Source organism: Phalacrocorax aristotelis, chromosome 1 (genome assembly GCF_949628215.1).
Source record: "Phalacrocorax aristotelis chromosome 1, bGulAri2.1, whole genome shotgun sequence".
Classification (NCBI taxonomy): domain Eukaryota; kingdom Metazoa; phylum Chordata; class Aves; order Suliformes; family Phalacrocoracidae; genus Phalacrocorax; species Phalacrocorax aristotelis.
The window spans coordinates 94,460,538-94,478,586 of NC_134276.1; the positions used below are offsets into that span (position 1 = coordinate 94,460,538).

The 18,049-nt window shown below is 38.4% G+C and overlaps 1 protein-coding gene across 2 annotated transcripts in view; it reads right to left on the bottom strand.

Moving 5' to 3' along the window:
• Positions 1 to 3,666: 3,666 nt before the first annotated feature.
• RPGR (retinitis pigmentosa GTPase regulator) overlaps positions 3,667 to 18,049 on the bottom strand; it is a 51,609-nt gene continuing 37,226 nt past the window's right edge. For both annotated transcript variants that reach the window (XM_075098080.1, XM_075098070.1), the window contains 7 exons: positions 17,354 to 17,509; positions 16,671 to 16,795; positions 15,348 to 15,530; positions 14,280 to 14,445; positions 9,721 to 9,827; positions 7,845 to 7,910; positions 3,667 to 6,825 (listed from right to left, as the gene is read on the bottom strand). In XM_075098080.1, coding sequence (XP_074954181.1) covers positions 4,348 to 6,825; positions 7,845 to 7,910; positions 9,721 to 9,827; positions 14,280 to 14,445; positions 15,348 to 15,530; positions 16,671 to 16,795; positions 17,354 to 17,509 — 3,281 coding nt within the window. In that variant the 3' untranslated portion in view covers positions 3,667 to 4,347. The remainder of the gene's footprint in view (positions 6,826 to 7,844; positions 7,911 to 9,720; positions 9,828 to 14,279; positions 14,446 to 15,347; positions 15,531 to 16,670; positions 16,796 to 17,353; positions 17,510 to 18,049) is intronic.

Consider the following 18,049-nt stretch of genomic DNA (forward strand, 5'->3'; position numbering starts at 1 on the left):
CCATTTGTGCAAGCAAAATATTTGCTCAGTTGCTCAAAGAATGCCACAGTACTAAACACTGTCGATTATTTGAATTGCACATTTAGAAATTACTTGGGAATTTGCCCTTTTACATTTACGCTGCCCTTTTTTCTCTTTTTACACATCTGACAACATTCTTTTGTCTGAAGATCCTGTTTTTTATGAGCTTGATTCTGAGATTGATACTCATTATAAAATTAAAAACAATATACAGGCGGTCAGGTGAGTACATAGTTCATAATCCAGCCTATATGCACTAAGAAACAACTTGGTTTGCATTAAAAAAGATGCTCTGCCTTTAATCACTCTCATTTGTTCTAGAATATTTAAGAACACTTTTGTCAAATGACTAGATGCACACCACAAATTCAGTTAATAAAAATAAAAGACTGCTCGCTCTTCTGAGATGTAAGATCTAGAAGGTAGTGTCATCTCTGGGGAAAGTAAGCTAAAATTTATCCTAAAAGATGGCTAAAGCTAAGAAAAGCTAGGGAAAAAAACCTAAAAGCAATGGAAGCAAAAACTAAATGTCCCTTTCTGTATGATTTCTACACACCCCATTCTAAAGAATAACCATGTACCTATCCAGATAATACGCTGGGACAAAAAATAGTGAATGAAAACCAGTTCTGTAGTTTGGAGACAGAAATTTTTATTATTCAGTATCCGTTATGAAGAGAGAACTATTATCTCAATAAATAGTTTGATAATTTCCCATATAATGGAAAATTTAACTGCTGAAATTTTGCAGGCATAAGAGAAGAGTTGTGATGCAGCATATTCAAAAGTAATGTAGAGTGCCCTTATCCCTAGCAGGAGGCGTGTGCCAAAAGCAGACTTGCACCCCGCCCCCCAAAAATGGGATATGTGCTTGTAATACATGCTTGCTGTAAAAGGCAGTATGTGCATATGCAATTCTGTGAACACATATGTGAGAGTGCACAGGGGGGTTAAAACTTCTGAGATTAGAGGGCGCTTAGAAATTTGCAGGTGCTTATTAACATTTTATGGATGTGTAGCGTTTGTTGTTGTTCCCTGCAGTATCGCTGCTCTTGATCTTGAATGTGTAGTTGGTTGATTACTAGTTAACTGCTATTAATAAATCAATAAACCACCTAGATCTTGATTTGATTTAAACCACATAGCTGAACAGTTTTTCCATGTGACAATCATGAGGGAATAAATCATGAAGAGGGAATAAATGCTCTTTTTTCCTAATACAAGAATACAGAAACATCAAATGAAGGTACCAAAAGACAGATTCAAGACAGAAAAAGGAGTTACTTCTTCAAACAACATGTAAAGAATTGTTTGGCAGAACATGTGCTGGACACTAAATGAGCTAAAAACTGACTGAAAGAAATTAATGAAAAGAAATGGCTATTAAATACAACAGATGCATCTTCCGAACCACACGTTATTGAATATAGTGAATAGATTCGGTATACTGAATGATTACACAGGAGAAGTAACATGCATGTTTGCTCTATTCTTGGGGTTTTTGCCAGGCATTCACCACTGGCAGAAAAAAAAGATATTGGACTAGGCAGACCTTTGGTCTGAACAGTTGTCTGTTGAAGGATTTTTTTTCTCTGCTAAAAACTAGTTCAGGAGTACTTCTGCCATGTTGCTTAAGTACTGCACATAAATTTTTTGTATCCCATAATAAATACCAAGGACATACTGAATTTCCACAAAACCACAAGTACCAAACTTTATATACCAGTATGAGTCAAACAAAATAAAATTCCACTCGTTATGCTAATGGAGTTCCAAAGTCCCCCCAAAGCCCAGAAACATTGGCACAGTGTATAATTTATGTAACGATTCTGTGGAAAACCCTTAGAAGTGCTGGAGTAATGCTCTGCTTTTCCCCTACCACAGGAATGATTCACAAAACAATATAAAATCAGTTCTCAAGTCAATTAATTTTTCAAAGAAGAGGAGATGCCCGTAACTTGGCTTCCTTTACTCTCCTGGGAAGCCGTATGCTATCGGCGCATGTTAAGAGAGGAACAACGAATGGTCCCATTTGCCTAAGGCTTTAGATGAAAAGCTACAGCCAAACAGTAAATGAAGAGCCATTCCTATGTGGAATTGGAAATCACTTGCTTCAAAGTGCTCTCACTTTCCCCTCCCTCTCTCCAGCAAATATTTTTCATTAGAAATAACAGCTTTTTTTTCACAGCAGACTTTTCTTCCAAAGCTGAATTTTAGAATCACAGATAAGTAGATGTCACATCCAAGAAACATGGTTTTAGGCCTATGAAAACACTTTTCAATATTGCTCTAAGTTTAATCACAGTGGCACCCTAATCTTTCCTAAGAAAGATAAAATAACTCAGCTTAGCTCCACATAAGTTTCAAAAGCAAGTATTTTCACAGCAGTTCAGTGATAATGCAGCACTTCTGCTAAATAACTGAGGACTCTGTTGTTAGAGAGCTGTTTTCTTAGGAAGTGCATTTAACTGTTAAAATATTCCACTCTATCAGACTATGAGGATACTTAGCCTTTTCCAAAGACTTACTTACACATGCTGATGTCAAGACAACGTGTTCCAGAAAATCCCAAAGCTTGAAACAAGTTTCACAGGGACAAAACACAGTTACTGGACTAACTTTCTGTTAGAGTGAGGGCGTATGGCACGTGACTGAAAGTGATCTTACCTTCAAATGCGGTATATCGAAGGGGTGACTGAGGTAAGAACGATCGAACTGGACTAGAATCTACTGGCAAACTATTAATCTACCAAGCCTTTTTAGAAAATAAATTCTGGAGACACAGTGTCAAAAATCGTTTAATGCCAGTATCTTACATAACAACATTAAAAATGTTTCAGAATTTCAACGTATTGATTCTATTAACTTTTTTATTGAATGATATTTATTAATTTTTATTCCTTTCTTCTCCTGTTCTCATTTTCAAATAGGATTTAAATAGCTATTTTTCTAGAGAATGTCAATACTGAGATCTGTTTACAAAAATTTCTCAGACCACCCACATGAATTAAGTAATAATGCTGCATGACGAGTCCCTATCCCTTCTTCTGCCAGTTCGACCACTAATAGTTAAAACAGTAATGCAACATCTTAAAAGTCACAGAAAAGAACTTGCAAGATTTGTTTGTGTATTTTAAGGAAACTCCAGAAGTATTAACATACTTTGTCTTTTCCTGAAAGAATTCAGACTTTCATACCATTTTCTCTACTATTCCATCTGCTTCTTGGTTTATTACATCATATTCTTTCTGGAGACCACAGATATGATTTTTAGGAGGGAAAACCACAAATCTCCTCTGATGAGGAGAAGCTTAGGCTCTGATCCTGAAAGCACATATACACTTCACACTGCAACAAAGTATATTCCCCTCTTTGAGAACCTTAGAGGTAGATGACTAATGTAATTTAGGCTTTTGTAGGCAGATATTGAACCTTTTCTTTATTGCACAGTATACACAAGTAAATAATGTCTTACAGGTGTGTATTTTCAAACTCCTAATTATCAAATTAAGAATTTTCAATTATCAAATCATCAAAAATTAATCACCGAATGTGATAGTAAAAAAATTATCCTTAAACAGATGCATTCTGACTGTAATGTAATCTAGGCCAGATTCTGAGGCTTGTATTTGTCTTTTTGCACATAACTGTGTGCTGGCACCAAAAGACGAAGTTAACCTTAAGGCCTTCAAAAAAGCCCAGGCCACCATTTATCCAGCTTGTATTGCCATTTACCTCCCATCTACGGAACCATGTAATCTTGGCAACTCATTCTTTCTTTAATTTACACTGACTACTCAAACTTTTTACCAACACATGAACAGAAGAAAAGTAGGGAGAATGAACACAGAGTAATACCAAAATTTAAAAATATGTATCTTTGACAATTTACTGACACTCCTTTCATATCAGGCACATTAACAGGTAAGCTATCCAGCAGCTAAAACTGGTGCATTACCTTAAGAAGTCTGATTCAAAGGCAAAGCAGATTACACCATTACAATGTATAATTCAGGTTGTCAGCATGACATTATAATTTAATTAAGAGGCAAACATGTTTTGCCTCCTCAGCATTTATTTTAAATCTGTTTCATACATGATAAAGATGATTGTGTAAATGACTGTACCAACAATTTATACGATTTGTCTCATAAAATCTTCCCAAATCTAAACATTTTCTTCAGTCGTTTTCAAGAAATTGGCACTTAAAGTATATGCATAATAATATATTGTGTCTGTAGTAAAAAAAATGAAGTACTAAAAATCATACAGTCATAGTTCCAAAGCTTCCTGAATAGGCTTAAAATGCATCTTCAGTAAACTATACTACTTTAGCGTTAAATAATGAGGTAGCACATTGTTCCAAAATTGTTCTGAATTATGTAAACCATTTGCTACATGTTGTTTGGACTTCATTTTTTGTTTAGAGCTGTTTGGTAAAGCAGTACTTTCTGTTTTTCCTGGCTTCCTGGGTTTGCTTGTCTTTTGTGGAAGCTTATTATTATATTTTCTTCTTTTACTTTTTGCTTTTTCCTCTTCCTCTCCTCCTTCCTCGTCTCCCTCACCCTCTTCCTCTCCCACATCCCCTTCCTCCTCTTCTCCTTCTTCCCCCCCTCCCTCTTCCTCTTCTTCCTCCTCTCCCACATCCCTTTCCTCCTCTTCTCCTTCTTCCCCCCCTCCCTCTTCCTCTTCTTCCTCCTCTCCCACATCCCTTTCCTCCTCTTCTTCTTCTTCCCCCCCTCCCTCTTCCTCTTCTTCCTCCTCTCCCACATCCCCTTCCTCCTCTTCTTCTTCCCCCTCTCCCTCTTCTTGTTCTTCCTCTCCCTCTTCCCCTTTTTCTTCTTCTCCCTCTTCCCCTTCTCCTTCCTCCCCTCCCCCTTCCTTTTCTCCCTCTTCCTCCTCTCCTTCTTCCACTCCCTCTTCTCCCTCTCCTTCTTCCAATCCCTCTTCTCCCTCTCCTTCTTCCTCCCCTTCTTCATCTTCTTCATCTTCTCCTTCTTCCCCTTCCTCTTCTTCATTTTCCCATTCCTCTTCCTCCTTGTTTTCATCTTCTTCCCCCTCCTCTTCCTCCTTGTTTTCATCTTCCCCCTCCTCCCCTTTTGCTTCTGCCTCTGCTCCTTCCTCTTCCTCCTCCTCCTCTTCTCTTTCCTTTTCCAATTCATCTTCCCCCTCTTCTTCTTCCACCCCATCCTCTGCCACCTCCCTAGTCCTCCTATTTGCACCTTCCTCTTCCTGTTCTCTGGATACCCCTCCTTCTTCACTCCCTGCTGATGATTCTTCTAACTCCTCCTCTTCACCCTCTTTGTCTTTTTCATTCTCCCTTTCTTTGTTTTCTTCTTCATTTTCATCTTCTCCTTCCTCTTCTGCCTCTACCTCTTTTTCTTCCTCCCCCTCTCTATCTTTACCTCCTTCCTCACTCTCATCTCTTCCCTCACTTTTAACCTGCTCCTCCTTTTGTTTTTCAGTGTCTTCCTCTCTTGCATACTCCTCCTCCTCCATATCCTCGCTTTCTCCCTCACTCAGCATTTCATCTTCCTCCGTCAACCTGCCTTCCTCACCTCCTTGCTCTTTGCCATCTTCCTGATTATTCTCTTCAACACCTTCTGCACCCTCATTCTCACTGCCTCTTTCAGCCTGTGATTCCTCTCTCTCATTTTCTTCATTATCTTTTTCCTCTTCATCTTCATGTCTTTCCACTGAAACTTCATCTCTATTTTTTTTAACCTCACTCTCTTCTTCCTCCCCTAGTTCACCGTCACTGTCAACTGTTTCATCTAGTTTTTCTTTTTCACTTTCACCCTTTTCACTGCCTTCACTCTCCTGCTCTTGATTCGATTCCTCCTCATTCTCAATTTCTAACTGCCTGTCTTCATTGCATTTAGCCTCAGAGATTATTTCTTCCTCATTCAGACTTTTTATATCAGTCTTTTCTACATTTTCTTTCTCATTGTTTGAAGTTTGCATGTCCTCAATCAAACCATCTTCTTTTTCTATTTCCAAATCTTTCACATTTTCTACTATTTTCATTGCCTTCTGGACCTCTCTGTCTTCATAGTCGACCTCTTCTTTTTCCCCACTCCTATGTACGTATTTTGCAAGATCATTGCTACTTTCCTCAGATGAAGATGATGACATAGTTACAGCTATTTGTTTTAAGAAATGATCCTTTTTTTTAAAACTCCTCTGCTTTTCATTACTTTCTTTTCCTCTGACGCATATTCTTTCACATTTATCAGATTTTTCAACAACATCCTTTATTTCGTTTTGACTTTCTACTGCTTCTTGACTTCCTTGCTTTTTAACAGGGCTGTGTTTTTGTACAACAAATGAATCAGTCCGGGGCTGATCCCCGGATGCAGAAGGAAGTACATCTATTTTAAGGGATTGCTTAGATTTAGCAGGTTTTGACTTTTTATTGGAAGAATTTGTTTTTTCAGTCAGAATTTGTTTTTCAGTGGGAAGATTATAAGTTACTTCCTCTCTGACAAATTCGGGATTTTCCACATATTCTTTTTCCTTTTTCAATAATCTGCATTTGTCCCTAGTAATTATTTGAACACCACTTTTCAAAGTACTAACACTTCGTGCATGCTCAGATTTACCTTCAATTGCATTTTTTTTTGCCACATGCTTCCCTACAAAGGCAGTACATTTTTCTAAACCTTGTCCAGGTGATTCTGAAAGTGAAGACTGCTTTTGTAAAGAGCCGGAGTCTAATTTTGGGCCCTCCTTCATGAAATCAGAACCCTTGTTTTTCAGCCCACCCTTACCATCTCTTTTCAGTTTCACATTTTTATTGTTCTTCTATTCCACATGAGAAGCAGAAAATTAAAAAGAAAGAAGGAAAGCATTAAGGACAAATGACAGCAAAAGAAAAAGACTACAAAAACATCCGAACAAGAAAAGAAACAATTTGTATGAGGGGACTAAAAGATAGCATAAAAGGTAGAGTCTTTCACAAGAAATGAATTTACAAGTGCACATATTAGAAGAATGTAACACGTCTGTTGATGATAAATGTATGACTACTCCTTTTTCACTATCCAAGCACGCAAAGTGAATGCAGGAAGAACTGTGCAGCCAGTATCATGTCCCATAAGCTACAGCACATGCAATGTGTGAGGCTGTGCAAACAGAAGGAAAGAACTACAGTTCTCTTACACCTTGCTCCACCTTCCCCCTTGGGAAACCTTCCAGTGCACTCACTGTTACATTTTTTTCTAGTAAGTCTGAAAATCTGTTGTCTTTCTGCTTTACAATTTACATTTATTAAACAAATTCTGCAGAATAATTTTTAAAATATAAAATAAAATCATGATGAAATATACCAAAATGCTGAAATGCTGGGATGACTTTAGGAGTGAAATAGAAAGATAATACAAAAGTATTTTGATTTCATAACTAAAGCCAGTATTATTGCTCCTTTAAATATACTCTATGGTGAATTTCTGCAAACAAAAGCTTTCCTTACATTATGTCCCAAAAGTCAATTAAAATATTTTAATATCAACAAACCAGTAGATATGTATGCTATCAGCATAAGTTACAAAGTGTGTATGACAGCCTTTTTTTCCTTATACTCATCGCAAACTATGCTGGACATGAGGAGTTCTGTGCGTGTGCACAAATCCTCTCTGACTTCTCTCAGCTTCTTAGAATTTTACTTTGTAGGTATTCAGAAAATTAGCAAGAGGAGGCCTATAAAATTTGCCTAGCTTTTTTAAAACTCAAAGCAAAACAATAAAGTACAAGGATAATACAAGAATTATAGATCTTTTATACATCAGTATATGTGTGTGTATATATATAATTAGTTACAGTACCTTTTGTTTTTGGAGTGGTGATAATTTTAAGGACTGGTCACTGGGGTTCAATTTCACTGCATGTGTCTGCAAAGAACAAGATCTCTATTAAAAAATAAATAACTAATAGTGAAAGCAGCATCAAAGCCCAGTTCTACTGAACAGATCTATTTTAAGTTATATGAACATTTTAATACTATTGCACAGTCAGGTTGAGACAAATCACTCAACTCACCTATTTCACTCCCACACCCTCCTTTACACCTTATAAAGAGTGGTAATCAGCTTAGATGTCAATATCTAAACTGTCTGTAGAGACTGAAAGCTACATGCCCTCTCTTACAGCCCACCAACACATTTTAGATCCACCTTCCACTCACTATGAAGTTGTGGCTACAAATATAACACCTTATTCCTTTATCATCACAACCTTCAACTTAACATCCAGTTTGATACCACGGCCTTGAAAGTACATGTTCAAAGAAACATTATACAGCAGAAATTGTCATTGGAATTTAATGCCTTTATCTCTTCTATATAAAGCAAAAAAGCAAGGCAATGTAGAAGAATACTAGTAGGTGGGCAAGTAGAGTGAGATTTTGGTCATCCCTTCCCATACACTCCAGATGAGACGATACTTATGTTCTCTGCTTGCTGCTTGTTAACTGCTTATGGTTTAACCATGATATTCTTTTTGACACAAGGAGCATGGACAGTTCAGGTTTCTGACTCCCGTGAATTTGTGCCATCAATATGATATTAAAGGGTCTTCCTCCTCTTGTCACACTTGTCAATAAGACGTATGTTGCCACAGTTTAGAAAAACTGAAACAACTCTGCTGTAACAGATTCATTCAGATTCAACAACAGCAATCATTTTTCTTTGTATTTTGACAAGTCTGCCTGACAGAATTTTTCAAATTTACTGTTTCATTCTGATAGATGTTTTAAAATTGATTCACAATGGATAAAAAAAACAAAAAGGAGAAGGAAATTTAGCACAAAAAGTGCACAATATGTTATAAATAATGAGGCCATGTTATGCATCACATCTGAAAACAATTTTTTTCTTGTAAACGAAAATAAAGTTTTATAACTATTAAATAAATGGTAAGCACAAACAGATTGTTAAATTACTAAGTACTGTTAAGTGCAAACAAGTAATAATTCCTGTAAAACGTGCAATCCCTCCAGCATAGCTGACAATGTATCCGGAGCTGAGTCCACAGTGAATTGCTCATTTGTTTCCATTCCACTGAAGTTAAAAAAAAAAGACAAAAACACAACACTCTTTACACTGCACTGCATTAAGGCCAGGACATGCCCTATCTGGCGAGAGAACAAAATGTTTTGGAAAGTTATACAAGTGATAAGGTGGCCATATTTTTTGAATAAGAGAAATACATAGGAACATGCTTGGGGATGATCAAATAATCGAAATGCAGGCATTTTGATCTTCCCTTTAATATGATCCACCTGTCCTAAAAAAATCTCTTCTTGGAACAGGAAGACACCTATCTGCTCAATTTCTGTCAGTTCTCTCTCTTGGAAATCACCCAGATGAGGAAGGTCAGGGATAGAGATCACCATGTGGTATCCAGTGTTCTTCTCCTTTTCTTTATGGTATCCAGAGCTAAAGCATAGGGATGGGCTGCGCTACTTGGACTACTTCAATCTCATATTACAACATAACTTGGAAAATGAAAACAAAGTTTAGCATTGGATAAGGATGATATGAAATGCATGCTCATTTAACAGTATGTCAGTACTACTTGATGCCATATACGATGTTCTGGGCTAGCCAGGAGTTCTGTACTAGAACTTGAAGGATTTAGCTGCTTTGCTCTTCCCCTGCATAAGACTAATTGAATCACAGATTCATTAGTGAAATATATTACCATATTTAGGATGTCAGTTGTATCTCCAAGGTTCCTGTCATTATTTTCATTATCTGAATCTTCTCCTGCAGAGCCTTCACCAGGTTTATCTTTTTGATGATTCTTTTCTTTAATGCAAAATAGGTGGAAGTAAACAAATACCATAGGAACAAGCAATATTATAGCAAACAGAACACCCCACTCTTGTAAAATAGAGATTATCTCTATTTTACTGACATAGGGCTAAAGTCCTGAGATTCCTCATTCCCCCAGCCTAAGATACAGCAGCAACACTTCCACCTCCTTTTCAGCAGTATTAACATTAGCTCAGCAATCTGGCCTCAGTGCACTGTAGATCTCTGACCATTTTTGCAGGCTTTCAAAGCATAAATATTACATGGGACAAAGCTTCTTTTGGATAATCTCTTTAATAATAGTATACCAATTAGACTAAGTTAGCTGCAGTCATATCATTTACATTGCACACTATCTGTGTAATGGATGGAGAGACAGTGAGTTTAACTCCAATGTTCATTTTCAGGTTCACCTCAAGTTCATCAGGTATATGACCAGTTTCATACGGCACAACGCCTGAGGTTTTAGGCCTCAGAAGACTCTAAAGGCAGTTCAAATTTCACTGCATTGCTTTCCTGGAACCAGAAATGCTAATGGACATGCTGGCAGCTTTACAAATAAGCGATGGCACAGTTGAGAGCCTCTGGGTAAGGATTAAGGGACAGACAAATAAAGCGGATGTTGTCGTGGGAGTCTACCATAGGCCACCCAGCCAGAAGAATGACACCAGTGAGTTATTCTTTAAGGAACTAAGGGATGCCTCTAAGTCATCACCCTTGTCTTTACAGGGGACTTCAACTTGCCAGACATCAACTGGGAATACCACACAGCTGGGACAAACAGGTCCAGAAGGCTCCTAAACCATCTGGATGACAACTTCCTGGTACAGGTACTAAGGGAATCAACAAGGAAGGGTGCCTTCCTTGACTTGTTGCTTAGTAACAGGGAGGGCCTCATGCATGAAGCAGAGATTGGGGGCTGCCTTGGCCACAGTGACCATGAAGCAGTCAAGTTTAAAATCTATGGTGACAGAAGGAAAGCTGCCAGCAAGACCTCAACTCTGGACATGAGGAGCGCAGACTTCAGGTTGCTCAGGTGTTGTGGTTTAGCCTCAGCTGGCAACTCAGCCCCACACAGCTGCTCGCTCACTCCCCCACCGGCATGATGGGGGAGAGAATCAGAAGGGTAAAAGTGAGAAAGCTCATGGGTTGAGATAAGAACAGTTTAATAATTAAAACAAAAAAATAATAACAACAACAAAAATAATAATGCAATGAAAAGGAAAATAACGAGAGGTGAAGCCCAGGGTAGGGGAAAGGGGGGAATGAACAACCAAAACAAACCACACACAGCAGTGCCACTGCCCACCAACCCACAACTGCCTCCCCCCATGTGTCAACTGCCCCGTTAATGTACTGGTCATGGTGTCACATGGTATGGAATGAACATCCCATTGGCCAGTTGGGGTCAGCTGCCTTGGCTGTGGCCCCGCCCCTCCTGGCCTCTCACCCACGTGGCAAAGCATGGGAAGCTGGAAAGGTCCCTGACTACTACAGGTGCTATGTAGGCTACTTGACAACTAAAGCATCAATGTGCCATCAGCACTTTACCAGCTACAGTGAAGAGACTTAATTCTATCCCAGCCAAAACCAGCATATCAGGGAACTGCTTAGGAAGGTCCCCTGGGAAAAAGCTTTTGAAGGTGCTGGGGTCCATCAGTGTTGGTCGCTTTTTAAGTACCACCTCCTAAAACCACAGGAGCAGGCAATCCAAAAATGTAGGAAGTCAGGCATGCAAGGCAAAGGGCTAGCTTGGCTGACCAGGGATATTCTTGAAACAGGAGAAAAAAGAACATATACGGCCAGTGGAAGCAAGGTCAGGCAACATGGGAGGACTATAGGGATGCTGTTCGCCACTGCAGAGAGGAAATACATGTGGCCGAAGCTCAATTAGAGTTGAAGCTGGCCAGTACTGTGAAGGACAATAAGAAGGACTTTTTAAAATACAATAATGGCAAAAGGCAGGCCAGAAATAACATTGGTCCATTGCTTGATGAAGAATGGTTACCTCACAAGCAGGGACATAGATAAGGCATAGATAAAGCAGAGACGTTTAATGCTTTCTTCACCTCGGTCTTTGTCACCAATGGTGGGCTCAGGGACCCCCAGAGCCCTGGGCTAGGGAACCGTGACCGTGGGAATGATGAACTCCTAATGGTCCCTGAACTTGTGCAGGACTTGCTGCTCCAGCTGGATCCCTATAAGTTGATGGGGCCTGATGGGATTCATCCAAGGGTACTTAAAGAGCTGGCTGATGCCATCAATGATTTTTCAATGCTTTTGAGAATCTGGAGAGGTCCCAGTTGACTGGAAGCTGGCAAATGCCATCCCCATCTTCAAGAAGGGCAATAGGGATGACCCCGGTAACTATAGGCCTTCAGTGCCTGGTAAAATTATGGAGGAGATTATTCTGGGAATTATTGAAAAACACCTGAAAGACAACACAGTCATTGGTCCCAGCCAGCATGGGTTCACAAGGGGAAAGTCCTGCCTAACAGATTTAATATCCTTCTATGCCAAGGTCACCCACCTAGTTGACTAAGGGAAGCCAGTTGATGTGATCTTTTTGGGTTTCAGTAAAGCTTTCGATACTGTCTCTCACACTATCCTCCTGGACAAACTGTCCAGCACACAGCTGGACAAACGCATAATGCAGTGGGTGAGCAATTGGCTGATGGGTCAGGCTCAAAGGATTAAATGGGGTTACATTGGGCTGGTGGCCAGTCAAGAGCGGGGATCCGCAGGGATCCATCTTAGGGCCAGTAAATGGCTTGGATGTCGGACTTGAAGGAATACTAATTAAGTTTGCTGACAACACAAAATAGGGAGGAGCTGTTGACACTCTTGAGGGCAGAAAGGCCCTGCAGAGAGATCTGGACAGACTGGAGAGCTGGGCAATCACCAACCGTATGAAGTTTAACAAGAGCAAGTGCCAGATTTTGCACCTGGGGCACAGCAACCCTGGATGTACATACAGACTGGGGAACAAGAGGCTGGGGAGCCGCTCTGCAGAGAGTGACCTGGGGGTTCTGGTTGATGGCAAATTGAACATGGGCCAACAATGTGCCCTGGCAGCCAAGAGGGACAACCGAGTCCTGGGGTGCATCAAGCCCTGCATTGCAGCCAGTCAAGGGACGTGATTGTCCCGCTCTGCTCTGCACTGGTGCAGCCTCACCTCGAGTGCTGTCTGCAGTTTTGGGTGCCACAGTACATTAAGGACATAAAGCTACTAGAGAGTGTCCAGAGGAGGGCGACGAAGTTGATGAAGGGTTCAGAGGAGAAACCATAGGAGGAGCAGCTAAAGACACTTGGTTTGTTCAGCCTGGAGGAGAGGAGACTGAGGGGAGACCTCATCGCGGTCTGCAGCTTCCTCACAAGGGGAGGAAGAGGCGCAGGCACTGATCTCTTCTCTCTGTTGACCAATGACAGGACCCAAGGGAATGGCAGGAAGATGCCAGGGGGGGAGGTTTAGGTTGGATATTAGGAAAAGGTTCTTCACCCAGAGGGTGGTGCAGCTCTGGAACAGGCTCCTCAGGGAGGCAGTCACGGCACCAAGCCTGGCGATATTCAGGAAGCACTTGGACAAAACCCTCAGAGACATGGTGTGAATTTGGGGTTGTCCTGTGCAGGGAAGAGTTGGACTCAGTGATCCGTGTGGGTCCCTTCCAGTTCAGGACAATCTATGATTCTATGAAATAATCCTCTTAACTCTAACTGAATTAATTACTTTCAAATTGGATTTGACTGTCCATTAAATCTGAGTAAATTTTTATACAGAAGCACTGTATTGTGCACCCTTCAACACTGCTCTTCCCAGGAAATCACACATGCCCAGGAACCCAGATAAAGTCCAGAACTGCTCCAGAGACCCTGTACAAAAGTCCAGCACTGTCAGTATCATTGTTATCCAGGCTTTTGCATTAGCTAGAATATTGCAAATCCTTATTATCTTAGATACAGAGAGTGAAGAGTACTTTTGCATTTCCAAGTGAAGAAGAAAGGTCCTACAAGAATTAGCAGACCTCTTTTCTTATTCAAGGTCTCTTCTAGGCCTCCCTGTTTCTTTACGACTGTTCCTAATAAGTTTTTCTTCTGTAATTCTTTTTTTTTTTCATTAAAATGGATAAAGTTATTACTAACCTTACAGCATTTTCATGAAGTCATATTTCTGCAGGCTTAAGGAACCTCAGGTACAGTTCAGAAGTTGTTTTTCTCTCATTCGACCCTCCACCAAATCTTTGAGCACACTTTCCAAACATGAACCAAATGTGAGGCAATTTGTTGGATGCATTTCTCAACTTTTATGTCTGTATTCCGCCAGACCCTCCTGAGGTAAGACTAAACTTAAACCTTCTTTCATGTTCAAACTGAGCATTTGATTATGAATGATGAGAGCCAAACTACATAATTCTCAGCAAACAGCCACAAAATATGAGGACACTTCACCTTTTTCATGGTCTCTATGCTTCACAGGTTCAGCTTTAGGAATACTTGTTGCAGAAAAACAGAGTGGGCTAGTGTTACTAGTCACAGGCAGTGAAGATTTTAAGAAGCCTTCTCCCAGTGGAGGCAGAGTTCGTGCCATTCGAATACACTGTTCTGGTGACTTTTCCTGTAGAAGATTAAATGAAATTATTGCGAATAAGAGTGGAGGAATAAAACGTAAGCAATCTCTCATACTTAACAGTGGTATTTTCCTTTAGTTGATGATACAGTGTTGCAACTTTGTATGCAAACCATAAACAAAATTTCTTGACCATTTTAATTATTTATAAGGAGTAGAAAGATAGACTGAGATATATTAGGTTGTTTCTACACAATAATCTCAAGCAGTCTTAAAATATAGACAAAGAATAAAAAGAATTTTTATTTTTATTTAAAATGAGAATACTAGTTCCTCAAATAACACTGCATTACTTAATCCACAGCATCAATATATTTTTACAAAATAAATGTGATTTTGTGGTAGAGTTAGTTTTCAGACAGGTAAGTGAAATGATCCAACTCATTGTGCTGCTAAAGAAATCACGTGGAATGTGTACTGGAGTTAAAGGAGAAGAAACTACTGTTTTAAGTAGCAACAGGATCTTAGGATCATTTTAAGCTGATTGTGAAACTTCCCCTTTGATATTTTATAAACTATGAACTTGTTTAATCTATTCAAGGGCTCAGAGAGAACACTCAGAGACAGGTTCTTGTTCTTTTTTTAATATTTCTAAGATATTTTTAAAAATACAAGGGGACAGGCTCTATCTTTTAGAATTAAAAGAAATACAAACCCAATTTGAGTCTTTTCCATAGAAATAAATAAGTAAAATCTGACCAATACCTATCTTTTACGTACATCTATTCTGGGACCAGGGTAAATGTTCATTGTTCTTCTTATACATTAAAATTAAACTTGTATTGTAAGGGGATATATTTATCTGCTGGGTATTTTGCTGTGTTTTCAGTTCAAAAAGTTACTTTGTTTCCTAAAACAAGTATGGCAACCCTAAACAGCTCTGAATTTACCCTCTCTCGACGTCGAATTCGCGCTGATGTTAGTTGTAAGGTGTTTGTTAGTAGGGAGTCTCCACTCATTTTAGAGATAGTAGCAGTCAAACGGCTCTCATATACATCTTGTAAGGGTATTTCATCAGATCCTTTAGGTCTTGGAGCAGCAAAAACTAGCATGTGACAGCCACCACAAGCAACCTACAGCACCAAAAAGAAGTCTGCTTATCTCATTTGCAAATATTGCAAATATTTGCAAGGATCTAATTTTCTTACAAACATCTCTGGGGACTTAGATGATAAGAAAAACATAATAAGAGATGTTAAATCGGTTCAAATTTAGCTCCTAATGACATTAGCAAGATAAAAGTACATAATTACAATTATTACTGACTAGTGATCTATGTTAATTTCTTCTTACTTAAATACAACATATTTGTATTGAACAGAACACAAGATAGGTCTATCAAGTTACTGATACAGAAAAAAGCAAAGAATGTCCATGGATTTTGAAGGGATTGGAGCTAATTATTTTAATGCCAGTCAAATGTGCACAATACTGACAACTTCAGTGATACAAACCTAGATATTTTATTGCAAAATCCACAAAATGTAATGCAAAGTCCTACACCCTCCAATAGACGAAGTATAATTACATAAAGATCAGAGGTTTCACTTTCTAAAAAGTTTAAATCCTTTACCACTCCTGATAAAACTTCCTTAAACTCTAAATCGAGTAAACAAACAGAAGTGAGCCGCAGACTTTTGTCCCAAATTTTGCTCACTCCTGAGCCATGTTTGCATTTTTTGATGCTGGCAATTCTGTGGTATTTATTTCTCAGACACCTCAGGAAATAGATTAAAACAATGCCCTTAAAAGAAAACAGTATTTCTTCTTTCTCATCCCATTTGGATTCAGAAAAGCAACTCCTCAAATTTTCTTAAGATTGAATAAATATCCCACTGTACAAATAATCGTTAAAATTAAAAAGATGTTTTCAGAACAGATATTAGTTTCCACCCTACTGCCAACAATCTAAGAGCAACAAATATTTAATTTCACAGGCTACTACCAGCTCTATAGGCCAAAACACTGTAGCACAACACTACTGAATAAACCCTAAAAAGCAGTCTATATGTGTAGTCCAAGCCATGTAGATTCTAAACTAAATGAACAATATAAGTAAATGTAATTTCCTTTTTCTTTCAATTTGTGTTGTCTACTAATTAAATGTTGTAGAAAAAAAATAATTAAATAATGAGATTTCAACTCTCACTAATAACATGTTTCTTAAAAATATAAATGTTTTGATGTCTGAGAAGCACAAACAGGAGTTTTACCAAAAGGACTGTGAACCTCAAGAAATTATAACACAGAGTGGGATCAAACTGATTTGTAAAATTCTCTTCTCCAAGTCCTAACTTGCCATGTCGCCCATCTCCAAAAGTAAACATGAGGCCATTCTCTGTATATATATAAAAAAAAAAAAGGATGTTATTAATAACAAAGATTCAGGACAAAACCAGGACAAAACCATTACATACAAAGTAACAGGCCATGCGAGTAAGGAGTATTTATTTTCCAAAAGCAAAAACCTGAAAAAAATATTTTCAGATTTTCAACAGATAAATATGATCCAGAAATATATATATTTTCAGACAAAGTACTGTTGGAGATTAGTCGAGACAATTTTGGGGAAGAAAAAAAAAACCAAACAAACCAACAACAAAACACTAAGACTGAAATTGTATAGCAAAACAAAGGCTTCTAAACAAGAATCCTTGTTAGCAAGGCATGATTATGAGGTTACAATTCCCCGGGAGATACCATGTACAGAACTATGTAGGGCATAGCTGTGAATCAGAAATTCCTAATATCAAATCTGGCTTTCTAACTAGCTTACTTAACCTTTACAACTAGTAAGTCTGCATATGTCATTTTCTACTGCTCATTTTATAAAGAAAACTCTTACAGTATAATAGAGAGTGACTGGAAGTATATTTCAGAATTGTCACTTACATACCTGCAATTACAGCAGTATGGTTTTCCCCACATGTAATGTTACGTATTTTATGCTTCTTCAAGTGTTTCACAGACTTTGGTACTGAAGATTCAAAAATGAAAGTACCATGTCCCAGCTGCCCATATTGTCCAAGTCCAAAAGTATATACATCTGTCTCTGAAAATGTACAGGCAAAGTTAACAACAAATATGCTGACATATGTATTATAACCTGCTTTCTATTAGCCAAGTGAAAGTCAGATGACATCAGCATCAAAAAGCAATGTTTTATCAATTAAAAATAAGTATCAACTAATCAATTAAATTTCTCAATTAAAAACAAAATAAAACAAAATAAAAAACAGGCAATGAAGCACTCAAATATATACAGAAAATAATTTTGAATGGTTCAATATGCAATATATTTTTTTAATATAACTGCAAAATAATCCACTGATCGCATGTACACAAAATATTGGCTAACAAACAATTTATGGGAGTTTACATACTGCAATTTATTCAAGACCACAATGTTTACAAATATGTGCATTTTCAAGTACATTTGTCTCATCTTAATTTCTGGTTACCTGGATGTACACTGTATGACCCTTAATTTAATAGACTAGACCTCTTTACACCAATACTCATTTGTTTGTAAGACGAGACTGGAACAACAACAGAATAGGTTTCAGTATTCTGTTTGGCTACCAAATCAGCC